Genomic DNA, 26,730 nt, shown 5'->3' on the forward strand with positions numbered 1-26,730 from the left:
TAGCCTAATAAACCATTTCAAATATTTGACTATTTTGGTTGTTTAAATTGAGCCACGCATCTACACAAGAGAGAATCGCATCACACGCGCTTGCTTTTGCCGCTATATCCTCTAATATCTTTATAGCGCCAAACGAGCATCATTTGGACCCTTTCTGCTCCAAACCTTTTTTATTTTCTAGAAACATATTGTCCGGACCTCTTGTTGGAAGAAAATATAAAGACCTCTTGGAACTTCAATTGAATACCCCTGTCCTAAAAGCATGATGGGACCGTCCATAAGCTTTAAAATAATGAACTTTGAGGAGTTCCCTGTTTTTACAATAAAACAAGACTACTAAAAACATCAAATTCATTTTTATAAAATTCTGACATTTTTACTAACGTTTTTGACTCCTGACTGAGAAACGTTTGCATTCACTGTATAAATATACAGTAAAAAACTGTAATACACCAGCAAAGTACCATTAAATAATAATAATTTACAGGTTTTTTTACAGTATATAAATAAATAAAAAAATTCTGTAAAATTGCAGTTTTTACATTGCTCCATAGGGAATATTTTCTGCTCAGCCAGAAACTTTTTTCGCATTCCCACAAAACATTTAGCGCTCCCTCGCAAACATGAGCTCTCGCTTTTAAAGAGTAGGCTACTCTTCTGCTTTCACTCGAAGGAATTATATAGTTTTTGTATTCTGCATTTGTTCATACAGATTTTTCATATACACGAGCAACATTAATCATGGTTAATCACGTTTACAACTGTGAGTGGCAGGTTATTGACAGTTCGGTACAGACAGGCACTATTGACTTTGACCCGGGTGGGATAAGCGGAAGAAGATGATGATGATGATGACGTCCGCTCCTGCTCCAAGGAATTGCATATTTTTTATTATTCATTTGTTTTGACGTATATCTTGTAATGGATTATCAACATTTTTAAGACATTTATTGCATTAAACTTTTTTAGGGCTGGTAAGAGGGACCCCCGAAGAGCTTTGACACCATTCAAACACTGCTCAGATATGAGTAACCGTAATGGTGATGATGCAGCCGTTATAATACACTGCAGTAAACCGGCACTCTCTCCTGTGTGGTGAGTTGAGTCTCGCCTGCCATTCTCATGACTCATCCGGACCTGATAAGACCTTAAACCACCCTGCGTGCTCTTCCCCGGCCCGGCTGTTGATGTCACCTGCTATCAGTTCCCTTTTAGCAGACAAGGCCATCTGTGATCGGCTGGCCGGGCCGAGGGACACGGATGGGTTTGAGAGAAACCTCAGTGTCTAAATTTACTCCACACCTGGGACTTAGAGTCAACAACAAGATTAAGCCAAGTGTGTCAGCTCTTCAGACTTATGTTTCTTGTGATTGTGATTTTTTTTCCTAAATTCATCGTGAAAGGGATAACAAAAAAATTAAGACAAAAATCACTATTTATTCACCATCGTGTGGTTCCGACTCTTTTTTTCTGTGGTAATGTTACAAAGTTTTGATAATTAATGTGAAAATGCCAATAAGGTAAAAATTACAAATGATTACAAATCATCCACAATTGGAAATGTGGGGCGCGACTTGACGTTATTTATCAAGAAAATATTTTATACTAGACCTATGTTTTCTATTATCAGTCCCAGAAACTCACATCACCGGTTAAGCCGATGCTGCGATGTTGATAAAAACACGGAAAACGTACGGAAAAAATATCCTGTTTGTATCACATAAAAATGACCCAAATAAGGCCAAAAAGCACAATAGGACACGTTTCGTTTGTTGTATTGTAACTTTACCATCTAGTTTCAGATGCACTGAGATCTGTTGTCGCTCCTCCGGTGGATATGTCCTCTGAAGCTACGAAATGAGTTTTGTTCTCAATACCTTTAATCGTATTTGGACCTCGTCTCCCACACATCACGCTATAGCTTTTTGTCACTTTCAACACTCCCCTCCCCGTCTTTCCCCTTCAGTCTCTGTCTGTCGCCGCCTCCAGGTCTTGGCTCCTTTATTAAGAAGAGAAAATTAGAGCGAGAAAGCCTGCGAAAATGTTCTGCGCCAAATTCCCCAGCACGTCGAGGGGGAGCGGTGTGTTCGTGTTGGTAAGAAGAGAGTGACCTCCGCCGGATGAGCTCGGATAATTAAGCGTGTGTGCATAGCAAAACCCAGTTAAGAGGTGCGAGACGGTGCAGCCGTCGCAATATGTTCTCGCTTTATTAACATTTCTGTGTAAAATGTAAACCAGACGAGGGCTAGACGTCATTCTAGATATAGCCGGTGTGATCCGCTTTTTTTAAAACTGTGAAAAAAAGATCCCTTGCTCTAACCTTTGGAAACTATTAAGCTAATTTCGTCGAGCCTCTGAAACATTATCTTTCAAGTGCACGTGTTAGGTAGGAACCGCCGCCTCAGTTCAAACCTAAAAACGAGCACGGCCAACCACAGTTTAACCTTGTGAGGATCTGTCGTTTTTCTCTCCCCGGCCCGCTTGTTTAGCAGCGTCGTATTCCCCGTCATTTAGCCCACGGTAAACTCCCCCGACCTTTGCCAACCTCCCTACGCAAACCTGTGTTCCGTGGGCTCTCAAAATGACGGGAATCAATTTGGAAGCCGTCCACACTCAAAACGCCTCTGCCATGAAACACCAACACGATTCTGACTCCATGAAGAAGATAGGCTGTGTGTGTGTGTGTGTGTGTGAGCGAGAGAGTGAGACAGCACAAGCTTCAAAATCGACTAGCTTTGGTCTCTGTTGCTAAGCAAAACCATGAGCAAATTAATTCATATCTACACAAAACTCTGTGGCAGACACATTTCTTTAATTAAGATCAAATTAACATAAATTGATATTAAATAAAGAGTGGGCTGACTTGACAATGCATGAGGCTTCATTAGAGCTATAAAATGACAAGATCTTTACATGCCTATTTATAACAGCTGTCTAAGTACTTATTTACTGACTAGAAAATAACTTCCCTGGTGGTTATTTTTTGGAACCAGAAAATAACATTTTTAGAACACCATCCCGCAACGTTCTGGAAAGAACCTAAAAATAACTTGCACAGACATTTTTTGCATGTTCGAGCATGTGTTTTGTTAAATAGCGAATAATACAATTTATCATCTCGGAAAATAATTAACTAGTGTTAAGTGCAATGAGATTTTTTGAAGAATTTACATATTCTCTAATGGTAAAATCGAGTCATAACTGGGAAATGTCACCGCAAAATTCGAATGCTTTCCAATAAAATAGCATTACGAAAGGAATATTATATTCAACATAAAGCCTGACTGACAATGATTTGTTATAGGTTTTAAAGCATGGTAGCTAGTTTGCTGGTCCTGAGCTGGATTAGGACCATTTTAAACCAGCACATGACCAGTTTAAACCAGCACAAACCAGCTAACATGCTTCAAAACCTACAGTGAGGTAAATAATTATTTTATCCGCTGCTGATTTTGTAAGTTTGCCTGCGTACAAAACAATTAAGGCTCTATAATTCTTATTGTAGGTTTATTTTAATTGATAGAGACAGAATAAAAAATATCAGGGGAAAACTGATATATAAATGTTATAAAATGATTTGCATTTCAGTCAGTGAAATAAGTCACAGAGGTCAGACATTTCTGATAGTTGGTCACCAGGTTTGCACATTTGAGTCCAATCTTAAAGGTTTCTTGGCTGTCGCTCAGCAAATTGGAGTTTTAGCCTCATTCACAGATTTTCTATTGGACGAGGGTCTAGAGACTGGCTCGGACATTAAATGTGCTTCTCCTTTAGCCACTCTTTGGTTGTCTTTGCAATATGTTTTGGGTCTTTGTCATGGTGGTGGGGAGGTTGAAAAAGAAGATACAGATTCTGTTAAAGTGAACTTTCTTAAAGTGACATGACTAATCTGTTGTCCATATAGGCACATAACCAATCTGTGCAGCCAGGATTCTTGCTGGTTGGTAGGGGGTTTCAAATACTGATTTCACCGACTTAAATTCAAATCAATTTAAAACCTTTATATACATTTTTTCCCAGAATTTTTGCTTGATATTCGGTTTCTAGCAGTTAAAATAAACCTACCATAAAAATAATAGACCCTTCATTTCTTTGGAAGCAGGCAAACTTACAAAATCAGCAGGGGATCAAATAATTATTTCCCTCACTGTATACCAGCATATGCTGTTTTTTTCAACAGGGACAGCAACGAAATGAATACATGTCAGTCCTCTCAGAAAGCCATTCCATGACGTCCAGATCCCAATGATTTTAATGGTGCAGCCTCAGTCCCCGTCCACTTTCACTGTATGAAGGAGAAGCTGCTCAACTACTGCTTTTGTGCACCTCATAAAAGAGTCGTATTGCTTGAGAACGATATGAGGATCTGTAAACATGGCAGTAATTCGGGTGAACCATTCGTTTAAGTTTGTAGCTTTTGTAACCATTATCTGGGTTTGGGCACTTCATTCAGTTGTGATTTTTCTGCGATTGACAGGTTGCTTGGGATCGCGGGCCAGCGCTCTTTCCCCTCAGCTGGATGGCCTGTCACATGCTTTTGAACAGAATGTTCTGGTTTTTCATTTCTCTAAACGATGAATAAAAAAGCTGAACATTGTGACCCCAGCTCGGCTTGGGGGCCTTCCAGTTGTTAAAACAATATCCTCTACCTCAGGTCTCTCAGGAATTTTTGGATGTATGGGTCCAAATTCCTCTCCAAGTTCAAATTCCACATCTGATATTAAAAAAACTGGATACCGGAGGATTTTCAGAGTCAGCATTTGGCTGGCCTCACACAAAGGCACAAGACAGTGATTTTTTTTATATGAGGTGAAACATTAGCCCATGATAACACGATAGGGACTAAACAACATCATGTAACCTCTAATGATGCAGGTAATCAGAGTCTTTTTTGTTCGTATTTATTAGCTTATACAACTTTTTACTGACATCTGCAGGGGCGGTGGTCCTGGCTCTCTTCCTTCCCTTGGCAAGAAGACAATTTCAGACAACTGTCATTTGTAATATGAGCTTAAAGCAACACTATGTAGTTTTACGACCTTAAAATAATGTCTCCAAAATAATTTCAGCGGTAGAGCAACTCTTAACCGGACAAATTATATTGCCACTCCTACCTGAGCAGCCTCCTAGCAGCTACAACCGCATTCTGTAACTTTGGTGTTCGGGTAGGTACACCCAGCCCACCCAACCCTGTGATCTGCTTTACGGCATAAGTCACATATTTTACTCACAGCCTGAGTGAAGTTAGCCAACAGCTAACTATAAGATGAAACAATCTAATATGCAAGTCCTAAAACCAATGCCAAGGCAGAGACAGCAAAGAAACCAGAAATATGTCTGCAAAAGAAAGACAGCGTGATCGGCTTACACTCGTTGGTGCGAGCTAAAAGAGGAAACAGGTGCAAAACGGATGGAAACCTAGCAGTCCTGCTACTTGATTTAAAAATCCTATGTATACATGTTTTCTTACTGTCCTGTAATTTTGAGGTTATTTGTTACTAGGCCGTGTTCAGGTTGTTCATTGGTGCACTACTGGCTCACAATTTATAACCATAAGGTAGCTGAAAGATAAGGTAATGTTGCTGGTTTCGATAGCTAGCATGTCGTGCCTCGTCATGAATGTGTGAAATGCTAAACGGTGACTTCCAAACCACAATAAATGTTTTATGGTCAAAAGTTGCAGATTACTTTGTTCATGCACGTAATCCACATATTTGTTATATATAACATATATGCATATATTGTTGAGCAGTTCAGTCGAGTATATCAGTTTCTGAAGTTACCATGCTAGGTAAGCTACCATGCTATTACACAAAACCTGGTTTTTGCTTGGTCAGCAAATTCATGTGTATTGCGCTACCCGTAGAGAAGTTTTTACAGAAACAGTATTTACGACACTGATAACAGACAATCGCGTTGATCAACCGCATGGGGGAACCTGTGAGCCAATGTTAAATATTAGCTCTTTAAGATGTCAGTCTAATGGTAAAGTACAGTTTATGGTGTGCATGTGTAGCCGGTCCCACTCGCCCCGTTCTCCGCGGGCTTCGAACCGACGTCGGTCCGAATGGGAGACGGGCGCTCTAACGAGGAGCCTAAAGACCGCAGACTCTAGCGTCTGTCGCCAGAGCATCTCTGTTGGTCGGGGAGTGAGGCTTACACGCTGCACAGCTCTTCACTAGCTTGCACCCGTTACACATGTATGGAGGGCAGGGTTAGAGAACAATTCGAACGCTAAAAATTTGAATGCTAAAAAAGTTATTTATCTGTTTTTAGCGTTCGAATTGTTCTTTAAGGAAAATAACTAAAAGAAGACAAAAGAACACACATCAACCTCAAGTGTGTGCTCGACCAAAAAACAAATAAAGAATTTTATATAAAGTCAGCACACCAATGCTCTGTAAATATAAAAAATTATTAACTGTAGAGCCGAGCGCTCAAAACATCACACGCTGATGTGAAAGTCTTTTAATTCATACATTTTTTATATTTTTCTATATTTGGTGTGCTGACTTTATAAACAATTCTTGAAGGAAAATTGACATTAGTCACGGTTTTCTTGGGAGAAAACCTGGTCGGCAGAGCAATACGCAATGCATGTAAATGCCTTTACCGGTTTTCTCCCAGTTTTGTTTGTGTGTGCTTGTCTGACAGCGCAAGAGTAAAGGTCTCAAATGGAAGTAACAGTAAAATAATGCATAAAAGCTATTGGTGCATAGGCAAATACTGCTGACATGAGAAGATATATAAAAATACAGCTTTTGACCGATTTTCCACGGCATTTTAACTACTAGACAGACTATCACTGCACGCACGATACCTGGCAAGTCTCAAACTTCCATTTAAAAGCGTTTTTCTGCGTAGCCAGTTTATTTATATGCATGTAAACGTGATTGTTATAGATATCAGATTATTTTGAGCATGTAAACACACTCATTGAGAAATGTGAATAAACAAAGCTTGAAGCGAAAATTGCAGACAGGTCATTCTGTTTCAATTTAAATGGACTTTAATCTTCTACATTTTGACGTGAATTGATGCTGCTAACAACCTTTTCACAGAAGTATTTGTCACTAATGATTGATGTACTCTGTTATTGAAAGTGTGTGATAAAACAGGTGGTACCTAGCTAAAATGTATGTAGAAGATAAACCCCTTTCCTAAGTCCACCAAGTGCATCTCTAGGTGTAAAACCTTTGAAACATTGACTTTATTTATGCCTATAAGAAGTGATTCTTACCTGTGTTATTATTTGTGGCTGGGTAGTCAGCAGCCTGCATACTGCCCTTGCAGTAATGCTGTTGACTGCAGTGTTAACCAGCCCTGCAGAAAGAGGAGCTTTTGTGACAGCGTGCCTGTGCCACCTCCATTATGAATCTTCTGGTTCGAGACGTATGCTTCTCTTTCAGCCTCCGCGGGTCAAAGGAAGTGCTGGACTTTGCTAAAATGACCAGCTGACTCGCTGGTAAAAGTGCTCTCTAAACAAGCACCCTATCCTCCGAGCCATGGAAATGCAGCCATGGCCAACAGTGAAAACTTTCACACGAGAAGTGTGCTATGACTGTCTTATTACTGCTCAGGATTGTTTTACGTGTGACACAGTTGCCCATGGGCACCGTCCTATCCAATGTGCCGGGCGTACCATCCTTCCTCAGAGGGGCCAGAGGTTCATCTCATGAAAAACTGTGGAGAAATGAAAAAGAGAAACAGATTAACAGGATTATATTTGAACAAGTGATCCCCGTTCCCCATGGCTGGCTCATTTGGGAAGAGAGCCATTTGGAAGGGTACACCGGAGAAACAACCTTCTTTATTTGCTCAGATGCAAAAACACAGCGGGGTGGCTCTTTGAAGTCTGAAGATAAATATAACTGGGGGTGGCGTGAACACCTCTGAAAGTAAAATCAGCTCCACTTCAAACACTTCCGGCAGAGGAGAAGACCTCTCAACAAGAGACGGCAAATGAAACATTGTTAGCAGAAAGTACTAGTGTGTAGAATAAAGACAAAGCAAATAATCAGGATGAATGTCGGCAGCTCTGGAAACAGCGGTTGCTTTTAAATGTCCTCATGTATCAATGCACCGTACGAGACGCAGGCCATTAGGAACCGCGGAATAGAAAGACAGAAGAATAAAACCACGGCCAACAAACAGCTGTTTAATTAGTTTTACTTTCATCTCATTTTCAGATGGGGTTAGTTAAATGTGTAGCTTAAGTGACGTGGTTTCTGATTAGAAAAATATAATGTCAGCTCTAAAAACAGTACATTACTAAAAACCCATCATTTTTCAGATTGAGAAATCATTTGGATTTAAAGTTCCAATGCCAATTGTTTCACGGAATATTGCAGTGTATATTGTACATAGTATCAATTAAAAATTGTGTGTCCTCATTAACGTCACTTCCGTCCTGTAATTACTATCCATCTTATGTTAGACGGCCTGGGTGGAGCATCCGTTAACTCCTCCCCTTCTACTGTCAGTCTGCTGCGAGTTCCATTTCAAAATGCAACAGCTGTTTTAGACATCAAATCGCAGAGATAGATTAAAGCCACGCCCAACATTTTTCTCATTCAAAAGTTCATTTCACTATTGTTAAAAAAAAAGTTTCCATTAAATACATTCCTTTTTTCAGATCCCATGAATCAATGCGTCATGGTGTATCCTGATTTGTGACTCTAATTTGTTGTTTGGTGTCCAGTTGATATTAAAACCCCTTAAAGGAATAGAAATTTGTTGGTTGGTGCCCCAACAACATCGGCCCTCATTGTATGGCCACAAAATCACGGACACATCTCAAAATATCTTCTTTTGTGTTCCACAGAAGAAGAAAAAATAAAGGCTTGCAATAACATGAAAATTAGTAAATGATCCAAGAATAGCCATTCATTCTTGGGGATCTATCCCTTTAACCAATGCCGTTATACAATACAGAGCAAAAAGACTTAAGAGACTTTTCATTCAAACAACCCACCGATTTCTGTTGTTACTCTGCAGGTCGTCACAGACAAGGATGTTTAAAGTGAAGGGCCACATCCAATCTGAACAAAAGCTGAATTGATTTAGCGAGATAAAGACGTGAGAGGAAGGAGTACGAATCAAGTTTTCTTTTTGTCCCTAGGAAACAGTTTGTTCATTGTTTGACTGATATCAGGCAGAACACAAACAGCCGAGACGCTCCCTCGCTCCTCTCCTCCGTTCTGAAGACAGTTCCTCCTTGTGTCAGCAGTCTATGAGCTGAATATCTCTCTTTGGAGATCGGCCAGCATGCCGCAGCTCACTGCGACCAACTGAAAATGGAAGATAGGGCCACAATGCAACAACTGCAGCGGATGTTGAATAATGCGAAGGTCTAATCTGCATCATTTCAGTGCTCCGAGCATCACTGGTACTTTCTAAAACTTCCCAAACTTCTGACACTATCCAGATGATACTCTTTAGAAGGCCCAGGTGTGTTGTAGGATAATAAACACAAATCATTCAGATCGCTACATCGGACCATGGATGTGTTCCACAGGCCAAGTCTTGCCGTTCGAAACTAGGCCAAGACATTTGAGACTGAGGCTATCTGGCAAAAACTGAATGATAAACAAAGGTTGTATGAGACAGGAATCCTGTGATTCAGCTTTGACATAATACACTTTCTAATCCTTATATTCTCCCGTCAATGGCTGTCCATATGTTTTTATTATGAAACAGTCGCACGGCAGCGCTCTCCATTGAGACGAGAAACGCTGGAGGGCACGTTGCTCTTCTGACATTGACGAACGATATAACAACTTCACACCGTGCCAGATAAAGGCAGTTTGGCTGAGGAGCGAACATAAGCGCACATACAAACACGCCGTACAGTGAAGGTGAAACCACCAGCAACGGGCTATGTTGTTCTGGTCCACTTGCAACCACAGTGTGAATTCATCACCATATACAGTATTGCCACAGTTCAAATTTAGTAGGTATGTGTTTTTACCAGGTGTTTCTTACCTAAACTACTTGTGATGTATCTGGATGTTTCACAGCTAAAAATACTGTACATGCTACCGCCCAAAGTAATGTTCCAGTCTCAGTGTGCATCACAAATTGTGTCATAAGCGGAGTATGCGTGGACTGCCCATGTGCACGTCCACAGTAAGGCCAAATCCCATTTCTACCCCTACACTTTCAAACGAAGGGGTATGACATTTTCCAACATATAGAGTATAATGTAAGCCTTTATTTTGGCTTTAAAAAGGATGTAAACAACAAATAATCATCTGGTTTATGTTAAATTGAATGTTGTGTTCAGTTTCTTGTCTTGAATACGTGAAATGCTTATTTGGCTTTTAAGCATGACTGATTGCACGATAGACCCGCAACATATACAACTGCAAAAAAGTATTTTTAAGCAGTGCCATTTCCAGAATGCAACTGTCCGACCAATGCGGGGTTGTCTGTCCGCAATCGCCCTCCGATTCCCGTGCGGACAGAGGGAGAGATCCAAGGAATGCAATCACAAACACCGGGTTAATCAAAACTTGTCCGCCTTGCCTGGACCGCTTGCCACCGGTGACGGCGAACGAAGGGGTGTGTGGCTTTTTAGGCTGTAATCTACGAAACTGATATAATTACAGCTGAAAGCAGCATCATTGGAAGTTTGTGATAAATATCGCCACATCTCTGTACAATCAGTGACGTATTATAATGACGTACAGTATGACAGAGTAGCAGTGGTGTCCCATTTCTTAGGGGAACGTTTTTATCTAAACCTAGCTTTAAACCTGATAGAGTTATCTATCTAAGAATACTGTGTATATTTTGGTGACTCAAGAATATTAACAACATACACATTGCTAGTCATTTTTTAGCATGATTTCGGATATACAAAATAAGTAGCCTACTGTAAAACCCATCATGTCCTCCCCTTTATTTGACCCAATTACAGTTATAAATGCATTAAATGCAAGGACACTTGACAGGATTAGCATTGGCATTTACAAATTAACACGCAAACAGGGACATTTATTTTAATGGAACCGTTAACTAAACATATGATACAAAATTCATAATGCAACCGCTAAAAGAATTTGAATTTGAAACCGCTTGAATTTGTTCAAATTAATCTGGATGTTTCCTCCTTTCACCACAAAACTTGTTTGTTTTCTGGTACGTCCGTGGTGACGGGTCTTATGAAAATTAGGTACAACCAACTTTTGTATTTTTAGGTACCGACTTGGACCGAAGTACTGGAAATTTTGACAACACTACCGGGAGAGATGATTAGACCATGTCTTGTTTGAGAAGCTCACTTTTGTAAGGGAAATTTCACTTGTCAAAGTTTGACATCAAACTTGGAAGCATTAACGGAAAAGTGATCTTTATGCGGGTAATGACGAACATTTACTTTTAAGCTAATAAAATACATCAGTGATTCAACATTTCAATATTAGATAATAAAACTTAGCACATTTACAACCATAACTGATCTTCTTTGTTAATAATGGTACACCTGCACAACTGTAATGCCATCAGTGAATAGCATAACTTATCCTCCACAATTTGGTTGCTATGAAACATCTTTGTTGACAACCAAACACCTGCAAATCAAACAGCTGCATTGTCATTTTTGCTCTCAAGTGATGTGCAATGGAACGCCTTTATGGTCCGAAGTCAGAGAATATCCCACATTTGTCTTTGAATAGGCACTATAAATTAAAGAGGAATGCCAAGATCTTTCTTGAGATCACATGCAGGTGTGGAGACAATCAGGGAGAAATAATGAGTCTTAGTCGAGTATCGTCGTCTTAGCAAAAATAAGGAAAGCCATGTTGACTGAAATGCCTGTACAGTTCTGTGTATATGAAGAAGATTATGAGACCAAGTACCGAACCCTGCGGTACCCCAATAATGAGAATACATAAAACGTTAAAGAGAGAGAGCCTTTCCCTTTAATACATTATGATGAAACCTAGGAAAAACTTTCTTCCATGCCATTTCATCCAAAGACAGAGCACCTTTGAATGGATGAGATTCGACTCCGCATCATCAACAGCAAAAGACTTTTGAACTGCAATGTCATAATCTTCACGGAAACATGGCTACACAGCTGCATACCGGACAACGCTATCGAGTTAGCGGGCTACAACACACACCGGGCGGATAGAACGGCAGTGGAATCTGGTAAGACAAGAGGAGGTGGATTGTGCATTTACATCAACAAAGCTTGGTGCACGAACTCTGTTATTGTCGGGAGACCATGCTCGGCTAACCTTGAGTTTCTCATGGTTAAATGTAGACCGTTTTATCTGCCACAGGAATTCACTTCCACCATTATAAGGGCAGCTTATATTCCACTGGATGCTGATGCCAAGCTTGCTATGAAAGAACTCCATGCAGCCATCAGTAAACAACAGACTGCTCACCCGGAGGCTGCATTTATTGTTGCGGGAGATTTTAATCACTCAAACTTAAAGACAGTGCTCCCTAAATTTCATCAGCATGTTTCCTGCCACACAAGAGGAAACAAAACTTTGGATCATGTCACACAAACATGGCTGAAGCTTACGCCGCGACCCCCCTCCCCCACCTGGGTCGTTCTGATCACCTTTCTTTGTTCCTCACCCCAAGTACATTAATCTCATTAATCGTGTGAAGCCATCAGTGAAGACCATCAAGGTGTGGCCTGCGGGGGCAGACTTTTCACTCCAGGAAAGGTTTCTTCACACAGACTGGAGTCTGTTTGCTTCTCAGGCCACCAGTGGCTCTCACACGGACATCGACAGTTACACCTCCTCTGTATTGGACTACATAAATTCCACCATTGATAGTGTCACAACCCAGAAGCAGATCACCACGTACCCTAATCAGAAGCCATGGATGAACAAGGAAGTGCGCCTCCTGCTGAAAGCACGTAACACTGCCTTCCGATCGGATGATGCACAGGCCTATAGTACTTCTAGGGCAAATCTGAAGAGGGGCATCAAAAAGGCCAAGCACTGCTACAAGCTGAAGCTAGAGGAGCATTTTTCTAATTCTGACCCTCGACGCATGTGGCAGGGCATCCAGGCCATCAGTGACTACAAACCCAAATACTCCACCCCCATAGCCACAGATGCCGTCTTCCTGAACGAGCTAAATGACTTTTATGCTCGCTTTGAGAGAGACAATAAGGAAACAGCTACCAAGCTCACACCCTCGGCTGACCACCCAATCATCACACTTAACGCCACTGATGTTCGCACTGCACTAAGCCGGATCAACGCGCGCAAGGCTGCTGGCCCAGACGGCATCCCTGGTTGTGTACTCAAGGCATGTGCGGAGCAGCTCGCAAGGGTCGTCACGGACATCTTCAACTTGTTTCTCGCCCAAGCAGTGGTTCCAGCATGTCTTAAATCCACCTCCATTGTGCCCATCCCAAAACATTCGAACCCGACATGCCTTAACGACTACCGCCCTGTAGCACTCACACCCATTGTTATGAAGTGCTTTGAGCGGCTGGTCCTGGCACACCTAAAGGACTCTCTACCACCCACACTGGAAACCATACCAATTTGCTTATTGCAACAATAGGAGCACGGATGATGCAGTAACCATGGCGCTGCACTCCGTGCTCACACATCTGGACAATAAGGACACTTACGCATGCATGTTGTTTGTAGACCTCAGCTCTGCTTTCAATACCGTCATCCCTTCCAAGCTAATCGTCAAACTTGGAAACCCAGGCATTAACAACTCTACCTGCAATTGGATTATGGACTTCCTGACGAACAGGCCTCAGCTTGTTAGGTTAGGCCACATCTGCTCCACCACCACAACCCTCAACACTGGTGTACCACAGGGCTGCGTACTGAGCCCCTTTCTCTACTCCCTTTTCACACTCGACTGCAGGCCCGTGAACGGATCTAACTCCTTCATCAAGTTTGCAGACGATACAACAGTGATTGGTCTCATCAGCAACAACGATGAGACTGCATACATGGAGGAGGTCCGGCACCTGGCCACATGGTGCACCGACAACAACCTGCTCCTTAACACCTCCAAGACAAAGGAGATCATCATGGACTTCAGGAAGGCGAAAGGATTAATGGGATGGCTGTTGAACGTGTTTCCAGTTTTAAGTCCTGGGGACTCATATTTCGGAGGACCTGTCCTGGACCACCAACACCTCATGCCTGGTCAAGAAGGCTCACCAGCTTCTCTTCTTTCTGAGGACACTGAAGAAGAACCAACTGTCTTCAACTATCCTGGTGAACTTCTATCGCTGCACGATAGAGAGCATCCTGACCAACTGTGTCACAGTCTGGTACGGGATCTGTTCTGTTGCTGAGCACAAGGCACTGCAGCGGGTGGTGAAAACAGCCCAGCGCATCACAGGGACTACACTTTCTCCCATTGAGGACATCCAGAAGAAACGCTGTTTGCGTCGAGCTCGCAGCATTCTCAAGGACTCCTCTCACCCCGCTCATAGACTGTTTACTCTCCTGCCTTCTGGTAGGCGCTTCCGGTGCCTCCGGACAAGAACCAGCAGACTAAGAAACAGCTTTTTTCCCAGAGCTGTTTCATTATTGAACTCTGCCCCCCACTGATTCCACTACCTCTCTTACCTTTAACTCCAATGCTGCTATAACATCGTTTACATTGCACTACAGGGCTGCATGCATGACTGAACTGTACACTCCAGTACTTCATGTTATCTGCTCTACTGGACTGTTTACACACGCACAGCATCATTTGCGCTCTACATTGCTCACTTGCACACCAGGAATATTTAACTGAATGCTCATTTGCACTAATGGACCACTTCCATAACTGCACTAACTTATCTACTGCACTGCAACTATTAACTGCATCTACTCATCTATTGCACTGTAACCTCAATAACTGCATTAACTAATCTACTGCACTGTAACCTAATTAACTGCATTAATGCATCAACTCATCTTCTGGACTGCAACCTATTATTAACTCTTATACTGCACCGTAACTTTAATAACTGCATTAACTCATCCACTGCACTGTTACTTCAACTGCATTAACTCACCTATTGCACTGCAACTTTAACAGCTAATGTCAATAATCTATGCACACTTAAATCACTTGCACTATTGTTTAGTCTAAATTATTATCTGCTCATATCCACCTGTACATTAATGTTCATAGTGTTAATGTTCATAGTATATAGTCATCTGTATATATTGTTCATAGTACATACCTACTTTCATATTTTCATAGAACATACCTACTGTAAAATATTTTCATAACTGTATAGTATTTTATCAATATTGTATTCTGTATTTATTCTAATTGTATATCCTGCACTTGCTAACTGCACTTCTGGTTAGACCTAAACTACATTTCGTTACACTGTACTTGTATATGTGTAATGACAATAAAGTTGAATCTAATCTAATCTAATCTTTGCCACAAACAACCTGCACCTGCTTCAAAGACACACTTAACACGTTCCTCACATAAAGCAAACTTCATTCCTATGATGAACATCTTGCGTTTTTAAATAAACAGCATGTTGGAGCATCATCTCCCTACCACAAACATCTCATCAGCACAAATAGTGTCGTTGGGCAAGGAGGAGCTTGCCAGGATTTAAGGACTTATTGCCAACAAATTATCCTTCGCTACCCCCACATGATGCAAGCCAATTGAGAATCCCTAACCCTAGTTCCTGACACTAATCTTAATCTTAGATTTGTCTCTCAGACTCCCAACACTTTATATCTTATGCAACCAGCTATCTTATGTAACAGAGTGTACTACACAGTGTGTCTGAGTGTGTGAATTATACTATGACTTTCAGTGTTACCTTTTTTGAGAGAATTTCAATAGATCCGTCCCAACACGTTTATCACTCTTAAAGACAAAAAGTTGTTCTGTAATATACTTTTCACAGGCCTAAATAACAATAGTAATTATTTTTGCCCATATACCGTCCGACACAACCCTAATGGAAAGAACTGTTGCCATGGTAACCTTCCAACCAAACATACATTTAACAAGAGCCTAACTGACGGCAGGTGAAAATAGTCTTCTGCATTACTTGTAAACTAACTTTTGTGTTTTCCAAAATGTTGTATGTAATATGTATAATATGTAGCTACGAAACTGATTAGGCCTTATGTTTTGTTTCGACCACCTTTGTGGAATAGAAGATTCGAGTAGACAAGTAAATCCCCATTTATGTTTTTTTCACGTTCTAAAACACAGACCAGTATATAAGAATCTTTGCTATTCAGACATCCTTTGGCATAGTTGTTTGTCGTAGGAGTGCCCATATAATATAACCCAGCAAGATGAATCTTACTTAAGCTTCCAAAACCCATTACCGTTTCCCTGTCGGCTCTCCCATGAAGGATTTACTTCTTACTTCCCTTTCGTTCTGTTGTTCTTTTGTTGTAAGAAGCAGTGAATCAGTCCGGATGTGCCAAGCTCAGGTTTCATCCTCTCAAAACATTGCTCAAACACATCCACAAACCTGCACGTAATGTCCCGCTATTTAAAGAACATCCACCTACATTCTCACCTTTATTTTGTGCATTTATTTTTTACAGCTTGTCCATCCTGGACTCGCACATATACCCACCTGTTGTCTACAGCAACAACCAATTCATTACGCTCCTGCCATGCAGCCTGTAAGACACGAGGCGTTTGCCTTCTCCATTAGATGAGTCACAGCTCAATTAAACCTCCCCGGGCAACACACATGCAGAGAGCTCAATAGGACAGCACTGGTTGTAGTGGCTTCAGGCAAAATTCTCATCCAAACTTTTGACTATTGTCACAAGTCTGGCCCACTTTGCAGCTTATTCTGGCCAAGTACCACCCACTCAGACATAATGACATGGTCTGACCAACACATAACAGCAAAATGAACTGTGCTTTTTTTATTTATTTAGCATTCATTTAGAAAATGAAAATGTATTTCTTCAAAAACTGTGACCCTATTTAATGGCAAGCATGTTCCATAATAATAACATGTTTTAAAAAAGATAAGCAAGCTATGCGCAAAACTATACAGAAAAAACTGTAGACTTTCTGTCAGTCCAAAAGTATTAGTTCTTTTTCTTTCGATTTCTGAAATGTTGCACTCCCCGCCCACAAAGAAATCTCACTGGTCTAAAATCCCACTGCTGTATACAACATGTCAAAAAGGTTCTTATTGGTTATATTTGTAAAAGCTTAACATATTTCTGATGTAATTTTTAACTGTAAATTTAGGTTAAAACACGGAGGTCTGACACTGCAAACCTAGTTAATCCAGGGATCATTTCTTCTATAAAGTTTCAGCTTGGTATTTTGCAAACTCTTTCCAGGTTGACTAGAAATTGCAGAATATGCGTAAATCAACCAATCAGATTGGAGCTTGAGTTTTTGGCAAGTGATTATCATGTGTGCATGTCTATTCCAGTGTGACAGAGCCAGAGCTATTGTGTCTGTGTGTTTACGCTCTGTATTTGTGTCTCACAGCTATAATATGTGTATCATTGTGCTGTTCTGAGGCTCCTCCGTCTCATTATTGTCTAGGTTTGTGTGTGCCCAGGGGTTCAGGTCTGAATGGTGCCAGTCTGAGAGTGTCTCAGTGGTGCCTGCCTCGTCTGCCAGGCTAAAGATTGATTTATCAAGACGCACAGAGCGAGACAACACCCCCTTACACCATCTCTGTCTCTCTCTCTCAAAAACACAAAGTGAGGCGGACCACCCCCAAACCCTGAAAAACACCCCCACCCAACCTTCGCATTTCCCCTCAGACAAGTGCTTTGCAGCCATATCCAGACACTGTCTCACACTCTCAATCAGGGCGGGGGGCGCTGGCACAGAGGGGACTCACAAAGCTTGATGGAAGCTGAGGTAAACAGCATCGGTTTCTCTGTTATTTTGTTTACGCCACAATAAAATATGGAAATAAAAAGCGTGGGAGGATGTTTCTCCCCCTCCCTAAGGCAAAAACTTCTCTTGCCCGCATCATTATCTGTCTGCGTCTTTCTCAATCGGCTGGCGAGACGGCAGAGCTCACAGGGGAAAAGAAAAGCCAGCGGAACATTTTTAATCTCTGCTGTGTTCATGACGAGAAAAAGAATGATAAAGCAAAGGAAATGAGAGGAAATTTAAGTATTGTGTGAGTTATGACCTGAAAATAGTGCTGTGGTGGAACCATGGTACAACGATGGTATCTACGATGGTTTTGTTACTGGACAATTAGAAATTGTTAGTACACGCCAATACTTGGTTGGATTTATCTACGTTTTGGTATTCTTTTGTATTCATTGCATCAGCCATTACCCAGTGTCTTTTTAGCAGTTACAGTCTGACTTTTGGATTGAAAAGAAAATTGGTTATATTTTGTTTTGCTATTTACTTAATGCATGGTTCTTAAAAAAATACAAAATATATCCCAAATGTATGTATACATTTTCATAAATGAGAATGTCAATACTTTAAATTACATTAAAAGTACTTAATGACTTGATGAATAAAATGTACGGATGTAAGCAGCTTTAAAGACGAATTATCTACCAGTGCTCATATATAGAATAAGTTTTATTCTCAATTTGGTCGTTTTACAACTTCATGTGTCAACACAACTTAGAATGCTCAAATTAAAAGCCTAAATCTCTCCCATACTGCCAGAAGGAAAACAGACACAATGTTCCAGACTGTTGAAATATCATTTATTATGACTCCAGAGGACTTGAAGCTGAAGTCGATGAGAGTGAGATGAGTACATCAGAAGCTGAGATGAGAGAATCAGATAAATAAATGCTCATGCAGCCGTTTCAGCCTGATATCTTGTCAAAGATTATATCAGCGTTATATCGCAGCTAAAGGACGCCTTTAAAAAAAATGGCAGCCGATACAAAGCGCCGGGTACAGCCAGACAACACGGTCTTATATTCTGCAGCAGAAACGTTCACAGCTCATTGGCCGGTGTTATTGGCTGGAGGAGAGCGGACGTGGGCTTCATTTCGTCCTTTCTAATTGACCTTCTAATTCTTGCTGACGGGGTTATTCATGAGCTCCTGTCTTAAAGGAACCGGTCACCAAAAAGTCTGCTATCATTTACTCACCCTCATTGTTCTTAAGGCTACGTCTACACTAACTCGGATGTTTTTTCACTTAAACCTGCCCTTCGTTCACACTACCTGTGGAAAACACTTTGCGTCGTCCAAAAGTTGCTCACCCACCCTGAAACGTCAGAACTAGTTTCCAGCCCTGTTCAGCGCATGGGTAAAATGGAAGATGCTTCATTTATATTCTTTATAAACATGTGAAAATATTAGAATTTCTATAAAAAACTTCTATCAGCCGCCATCTTGCTTTGGGCTGAATGAGTCACCTGACTGTGTCACATAACTAAAATGCATCATCTTTTCAAAAGATGTATGCGAAAAATTTGGTCTTCTACTTCAATGGACGTCCAAGCAAGCTGAGGTAAATTCTGATTTACAAAAACAAGCATAGCTGAAGAGATATGTGTTAAAATAGTGGTCTGGGGGGAATGAAAGAATGATTTTGTCTGATGCATGCAGACATGAGGTGTCTGTGACCTTCCTACAGCCCTTCAGGTGTGAGCTGAGCGTCCGTCTTTGGGGGCTGCGGGAAGACAAGAAAGAGACAGAAAGAGTGCACGGAAAGGACACAAGCGCATTACCGTCTTGTTTGGTACCGGGGGTGCCAGACTATAATGAAGAGAGAAGGCGATGTAAAAAAAGGAGTGAAAGAGAGGTGTGAGGATGCTAAGCATCAGGAGAGAGACAGAGAGAGACGGCGGTGATAAACCTTGATAAAGTCAAGGGGATTGTTCAGAAAGAAACACTGGGCTATTGCACTGCACAGTTCAAAATAGTGAAACAGTATGGAATGATAAATGTTTTAAATGCTACAATGTTGTTACATGGCGGTATAATGTTGCATGTTAAATTTAAGCGAAGCAGTTCAATCCTAACAAAGTTGTCAAGCAGTGGCTTTTTACCGATGATTCTTACAAAATCTTGGTTTTAAGATGTCAAACAGGATTTTCTTAAAAACACTTGCATTAAAAACAAGGTATGAAATGTTTAAAATCCTTCATTTCAAACCTTTTACAAACAATTTTTTTATTTGTGTACCAAAAAGGGTTTCTCGGTCTCAATTACCGTTACCATATAAACTGTCAATCCCATAGCATTTGTTCGTAAAAAATTATGCCCAAGCAAGTTTTTATTAATCATACATCAATGAAGTATATTTTAATAAAAATAATGCAGAAAATTATCTGTATCGTAATGAGAATGAAACAAAGTCATGTACACAGCGTGTCAATAGAATATGTTTTTAACAAGAAAAATATGAAGAAGTAATCCATTTGAACGGTACTAGTAGATGTGTTTCTTCACATAAAATCAAAATTAATGTAAATATAATGTATTTGTGTGTCTTTTTAAAATGTTACGGAGGATGAGAATATCAGTCATGGACACTCCTTTTCTCCACTGTATTATACATGAATATTTCGTCAGTAATGCTTTTGTCATTTCAGAACATCTAGTAGAACATCCAATTGTTTTTTCATTCTACTCGATTTAAATATATAACATATTGCATAAATAATTCATTCCTATGTTAACAGAACCCAATAATGTTTATAATAATCATTTTTTCATGATACCGAATTATATGTTCTTTATGAACATCTTTACTGCCAAGATGTTTCAGCGGTTTTGTGAGAATGACCCCACTAGGGTATTGTTGGAGGGGCTGTCAATTATTAGCATTATATTAATAAAAATAATCATTCTGATGAAATGCGTTAGAATGTGTGAATCGCATCTAAAAATCATTCATTATTATGCAATTAATCAAAGAAAATAAATATTCAATTCATCAGTCAGTGTGCATTCACTATGTGTGCTCACCAATTTATTGAAATATGCTGAATACAGTGACCGACGCCGTAACAGATGTAACCATGAATAAGTGTCTAGCAACTGGGTCTCTGAAAAGGACGAATTCATGTACAAAGGTAACCCTTCATCGCCGCTGGACGTCAGAAAAAACAAAGCATAACACTAACTATAAAAAAATACAGCAGTGAGTATCTATAACTAGGTATTACATGTGTGGAGATGGAGAGCCAGCAGCATCTATGCGTTGTATTGGAAGTTTTATCAAATGAAGCTTTGAAACGGAAAAAAACTACGTCAGCATTCGGAGACAAAACAGAGCAAATTTGTGTCCAAGCCTACTAAAGTCTGAGAATAAACCTAAATATCTGCCTGCCATGGTAACGACGAAAGTAAAGCGGTGTAGGCATTTTATCATGTCGCAAAGACTGGAAAAAGCACACACAACAGGCAAAGATCTCACTTTGCCCGCTGCAAAAGAAATGGTTAGCGTAATGTGTGGAGAAAAGGCCCGCAAGCGGTTATATCTCATTTCACTTTCAGATAATACAGAAGAAAGAAGAATAAATGAAATCGCAGATAATGTGACTCCGCAGTTGGTAAGAAACATTCGAGAGAGTCGCTTTTATGCCTCACAGTTGGATATACACCAATATTGCAAACCTTTCCAACCTCATCGCTCATGTAAGGTAAGAAAATCAAAGAGAATTAGACGGTACACAATTACCGACAAAATCCACCACAGAAGACCATATTTTTATATTTTTACTTTACATTTATGCATTTGGCTGACGCTTTTCTCCAAAGAATGCTCTAACCACTGACCACACAGGAAAGCTTAATTTATTGCATTAAATAGGTATCTATGGAGTAATAGACCTACAAGATAATACATATCATTCATTTCAAGAAAACAACAATGTTTCAATGGACTGGACACCACTTTATAGGGGACTTAAAAAACAACATCCCAGTCTGTCACTGTGTGTGTGTGTGCGTGTGGAGGTATTGAGGTGCAAACAGCAAAAGGCCCTGACATTAATGCCTGGGGGGTGTTTCCATCCACACTTTCAGTAACGCACACACTCTCAGCGATAGTGGAAGTGTCAGCTTGCACCCAATCAATGGCTTTTACGGTAGTGCTAACAGCGTCTAGACGACGGGGTCATTGACTGCTCTTCAGAGGTGTGTGTGTGTCGTGGCACGGAGGTCACACAGAGGGCGCATGCTCTCCAGCGGGACAGACGAAGCATTGCATAGACTTTGCGTGTGTGTGTGTGTGTACTGTATGTGGGAGATCACAATCTCGTGCTCACATACCTCAACACACACTAGTCTATTGGCAGACTAAACATTTCACTTCAAAGGCCATGAGTTGAATTAAAGCATGTCTGCTCTGTCTGTGGGTCTGATGTATGAGGACACTAGAGAAACGAAACTAGATTCTAAACCGCGTGTGTCATAAAGACCCAAGTTTAGACATGAAAAAGGGTGGGCTTGTCGTTCAAAGCTGGGCCAAATTCTGAATTAAGGAAACGTACTTGCGATTCAGTTCGAATTACAAATTTTAGTAGTTAAGTAAAGCAGCTTATATTTTGTTCACCATGCACAATGGGAACACAAATACATTCATTGTGACTTTTATTTGTAATTTTATTGCTAAAGAAGCTCAGAAATTATGTATTTTTGTAGGCTAACCCAGAACCGCGCTGGTTCACTTAACTGAAAGCCTATACATTTTTCCCACAAATGTTCATGATGTTTACACGTTTTATCTATCAAGATAATCTTTACAAATTAACAAAACATTTGTTACTTTTGAAGCCGAAATACAATCGCAAAAAGCGAACATGATGCTATAAACAGACTACACTTAAGGTCGTTTCTAAGCTAACAAAGCAATGTTCTAAAGAAACAGTTAACAAAGTTAGCAAATAATCAGCACCTAATATATTTTCCCCTAAGGTTATTGCAGTCTTCTAAAAGTACAGAACACAAAAAAGATACATGTTTTGTTGATTTATTTAAGCATTAAAGTGCCATCTGCTCAAACAGTACATTATGACATTTCCAACGGTAAGCTTCTTTTAACTGAAGTCTTTGTCAGATTAGGCTGTTGTTGTGTCTCACATTTTCTCTCTCTTGCACTCTCTCAGTTCTTGAATGCATCTGATTGTATTTGCAATGTTCCAGAGGCTCTTTCTAAAGAAGCTCTGTGTTAACAGGCCACAGCTGTACGTACGGTACAGTCTGAAGAACGAGGACTTGTATGGTACTGTTCTGTTGTCTACAAGCGCACGCACGCACAGATCTCGAATAATACCATGCCAACTGCAGGCCGAGTCTGCCACAGTATCACAGAACATTTATAGCACGGTTTTCACACAGGAAAGGTGAGGTGTGTGAGAGAGAGAGGCACGTGTGTTAGCATTTATGCATTGCTATTTCAAGATTTTCCAACCATTTTCACCCAGATGCCTCTCTGTAATTGTCTAACAAACGTTTAGAGGTCAGCCCTCGCTCCGACTCATAATTATACAGTTTATGGGTGTTTCGTCTGCTGCTTTTATTTCCCAGAGTTTGACAGCTATTAAACCAAACTCATTTTTTGTCTGTAATACAAAGGTCACATTAAAACATGGCTGATGGAGATACTGTCGTTGACAAAGCATTGTGGCTTTTTTGGCCGTATTTACAGAAAATGAGAGAAACTATTGGTGAAACTAAAAGAATATTTGTGCATGATGTGCTTAGTTAATAGCATGTAGCTTAGCATTAAAACAATCTTGAACACATTTGAAAAAATACACTCCACATTAAAGGGATTTTTCACCCAAATATGACATTTCTGTTATCATTTACTCACCTTCGAATTGTTTCAAATCTGTATAAATGTATTTGTTCTGATGAATGAAAAAATGCTTATAACAAGACACATTTTGGCCACCATTGACTCCCATAGTAGGAAAAATATAAGGGCAGTCAAATGTGCTCGAGAACTGTTTGCCATCCTACATTCTTCAAAATGTCTTATTTTTGGGTTCAACACGAAAAACAATTATAAAGAAATGTTTCCTACTATGGGAGTCAATGGGTGCAAGATCTGTTTGGTTACAAGAATTCTTCCAAATATCTTTCTCTGTGTTCATCACAACAAAGACATTTATACAAATTTGGAACAACTCTAGGGTGAGTAAAGGATGACAGAATTTCCCCTTTAAAGAGATAGTTCTACTCACCATCTTGTCATTTTAAAACTGTAAAAGATATTTTGAAGAAAGTTGGCACCGGCACCCATTCCCTTCTACGGTATGAGCTCAAAACCAATGCAAGTGAATGGGTGCCAGTGAAAATCATTCTTCAAAATGTCTTCTTTTGTGTTCTGCAGAAAAACATTAAGTCAAACAGGTTGGAAATGACATGAGGCCGAGTATTATGACAGAATTTGTATTTTTGGGTGAGCTATCACTTACTTAAAACTATTACTAAATAAAAATAACAGCAATGACTGACTATTCTGTTGTGATGCATGCATTTATTGCATGCATCATTTTCTAGTCCACATGGCCAAAAGTGCCTAGTGGCTCAACATATACATCTCGGTCCTCAGGGAAAGAGCACCAGAGGGGTACGGCCTGGGTCATAGGCTTCGCCTCGGGAGAGGATTAAAAAAAACACTACTGAGGCCTAAAGCGTCTCCATCTGGACCTCTTTTCCCACAGGCACTAACTTGGGGCATGTCCATGCAATATGTTCTGCAAGAGCTAGCCAGAGCTTGGCAGGAACAGCAGAAGACACAGAAAGTGCTACAGAAGACAAAGCCTTCATTTGTGCACAATGCTGGTCTGTACTGTAATGATGGTGAACTAGCAATGCTGTTCGTGTGTTGGGAGGCCATGCACTTCAAAATGCAATGTTCTTTATACGTAAATCTTACCATTAAATTGTCACAGCTAAAGACTATATTCTGAATATAAAAAGCCACAAGTTATTTATAGCTTGTATAAAACAGTATATTAGTAAAAACATTCCATGAGCTCACCTACACAGTGCCCTTACTGCAGGATCACTGAATCTGGCTTAAAGTGGACATAGTTGTGCAATGTAGATGTTTCTTTCATTAACAATAAACATATTCATTCAAAGAGGAAGAAAAACATGAACACTAGTAATGTTTTTTTTCTTTTCTAAAGTGTTCCCTTTGCTCTCCCTCCTCTGCACCATTTGCTCCATCACTTAGCAATGAAGGTACTTCTTTATGTCATACAGTTCTAGTAAAATTTTGGGTTAATCCTACAACTACAAAGCCCACCCCCCATTTACAGAATATTTACAAATTTACCTAATCTCATTAAAGGAGTAGTTCACGTTCAAAAAGAGAATTCTGTCATCACTTAATCCCCCTCTGTATGACTGTTTCTTCCGCAGAACACAAAAGAAGATATGAAGAAGAATGTTGTTGACAGCCCCCCCCATTCACTTGCATTGGTTAAAATAGAAGTGAATGGGGGGCTGTGCTGTTCTGTTACCATCAGTCTTCAAAATATCTTCATTTTTGTTCTGCAGAAGAAAGAAGGTCATACAGGTTTGAAATTGTCATTAAATGATGACAGAATTTTCATTTTGAAGGTGAATTACTCCTTTAAAGATTCTGGTTTCTTAATGTTAAGCAAAAACTCTTTTCAGCCACAACATTGCCACAACGCTATACACAATGGTTGTGGGTTGGTAAATCAAAGAACAGTCTGTCTATAGCCCGAGACTTACGCTCCGCTGTGAGACCTTTCTCTTTCAGGCCAACCGAGTTTGGCCAAACACAGGCCATGGGGAGGGAGCAGTTTGACCGCGCGGTCGGAACGGGACGTCACGCATTCCCCGCCTGTGTCAGGAAGCTTTCCTGCTATGCTGCCGGAATGCAGGCTTCTCTTGGATCTCTCTCCTCGTGCCAGGAAGAGAAGAGGGGGAGGGAGGCCGAGAGAGAGACAGCGAGACGTGGGCAGGCTGCAGGCGAGGAGCTGTCTGCCTCTCCACTTATGGGCATGTTAGGTGGCAGCAGCCGAAATGTCCATACATGAATCTGTAGCCAGTGGAAGAAACCGATCACGAAGACTGACAGTGTCACAATGCTGTTTTGTGGCGTCTGTTGCCAGGATTCAGTATCAAGCAATCAAAGCCCACGTACTGTATAAGGCACTTTCCACCAACAGGTCAAATAACAGGGCCGGCAAACGGTCAGTGAAAGGAGGCCTAGTAGCATGGCCTTGTAAACTAACGGTACTGTTACAGCGTCTTGAAAAAATCTTTATATGATCTCCTACTTGTAAGTCGCTTTGGATAAAAGCGTCTGCCAAAAGAATAAATGTAAATGTAAATAGGCCGCCCACGCACCAAACCGACGAGTGAGACCCACTTACCATCCAGATTAGCTGCGCTGTGGGCCTGCAGCTCATCACTCTTGCAATGGTGAAGTTTAGGTGTGTCTGACTGTTCACAGCATTTCAATGATGGACGTTATATAAACGATGGATATAAATCTGGATTTGCAGATCGTTTGAAACTGATAGATGGAGCAGTCCCAGCACAAAAAGATGCCGGACACGAACTGCATTCGGTAGGTGAAACTAAGTCATATGTCTGTGTTTATGGCAATCGGCGTGAACGTGCATAATGTAAACAACACGTTATAGTGAATCAATAGTTAGGCAGGGTTAATGTAGGCTATTGTGTGCTCGTGATTTAGTTACTCCCCCCACAGGTTGTATTTTTCCAGGAATAATCGTACTCCAGCGAAGAGGTAGGGGTGTGACGAGATCCGATGTTTCTCGCGAGATTCGACTGGTCTCGCAAGAACACATTATAC

General features: G+C 40.6%; 1 protein-coding gene across 1 annotated transcript in view; it reads right to left on the bottom strand.

The window, feature by feature from the left end:
* Positions 1–26,730, bottom strand: part of ldlrad4a (low density lipoprotein receptor class A domain containing 4a) — a 71,730-nt gene that overhangs the window by 35,539 nt on the left and 9,461 nt on the right. Inside the window, exon 2 of the mRNA XM_079484982.1 lies at positions 7,241–7,683. Coding sequence (XP_079341108.1) covers positions 7,241–7,280 — 40 coding nt within the window. The 5' untranslated portion in view covers positions 7,281–7,683. The remainder of the gene's footprint in view (positions 1–7,240; positions 7,684–26,730) is intronic.

The sequence above is a fragment of the Barbatula barbatula genome, assembly GCF_947034865.1.
Source record: "Barbatula barbatula genome assembly, chromosome: 21".
NCBI lineage: Eukaryota > Metazoa > Chordata > Actinopteri > Cypriniformes > Nemacheilidae > Barbatula > Barbatula barbatula.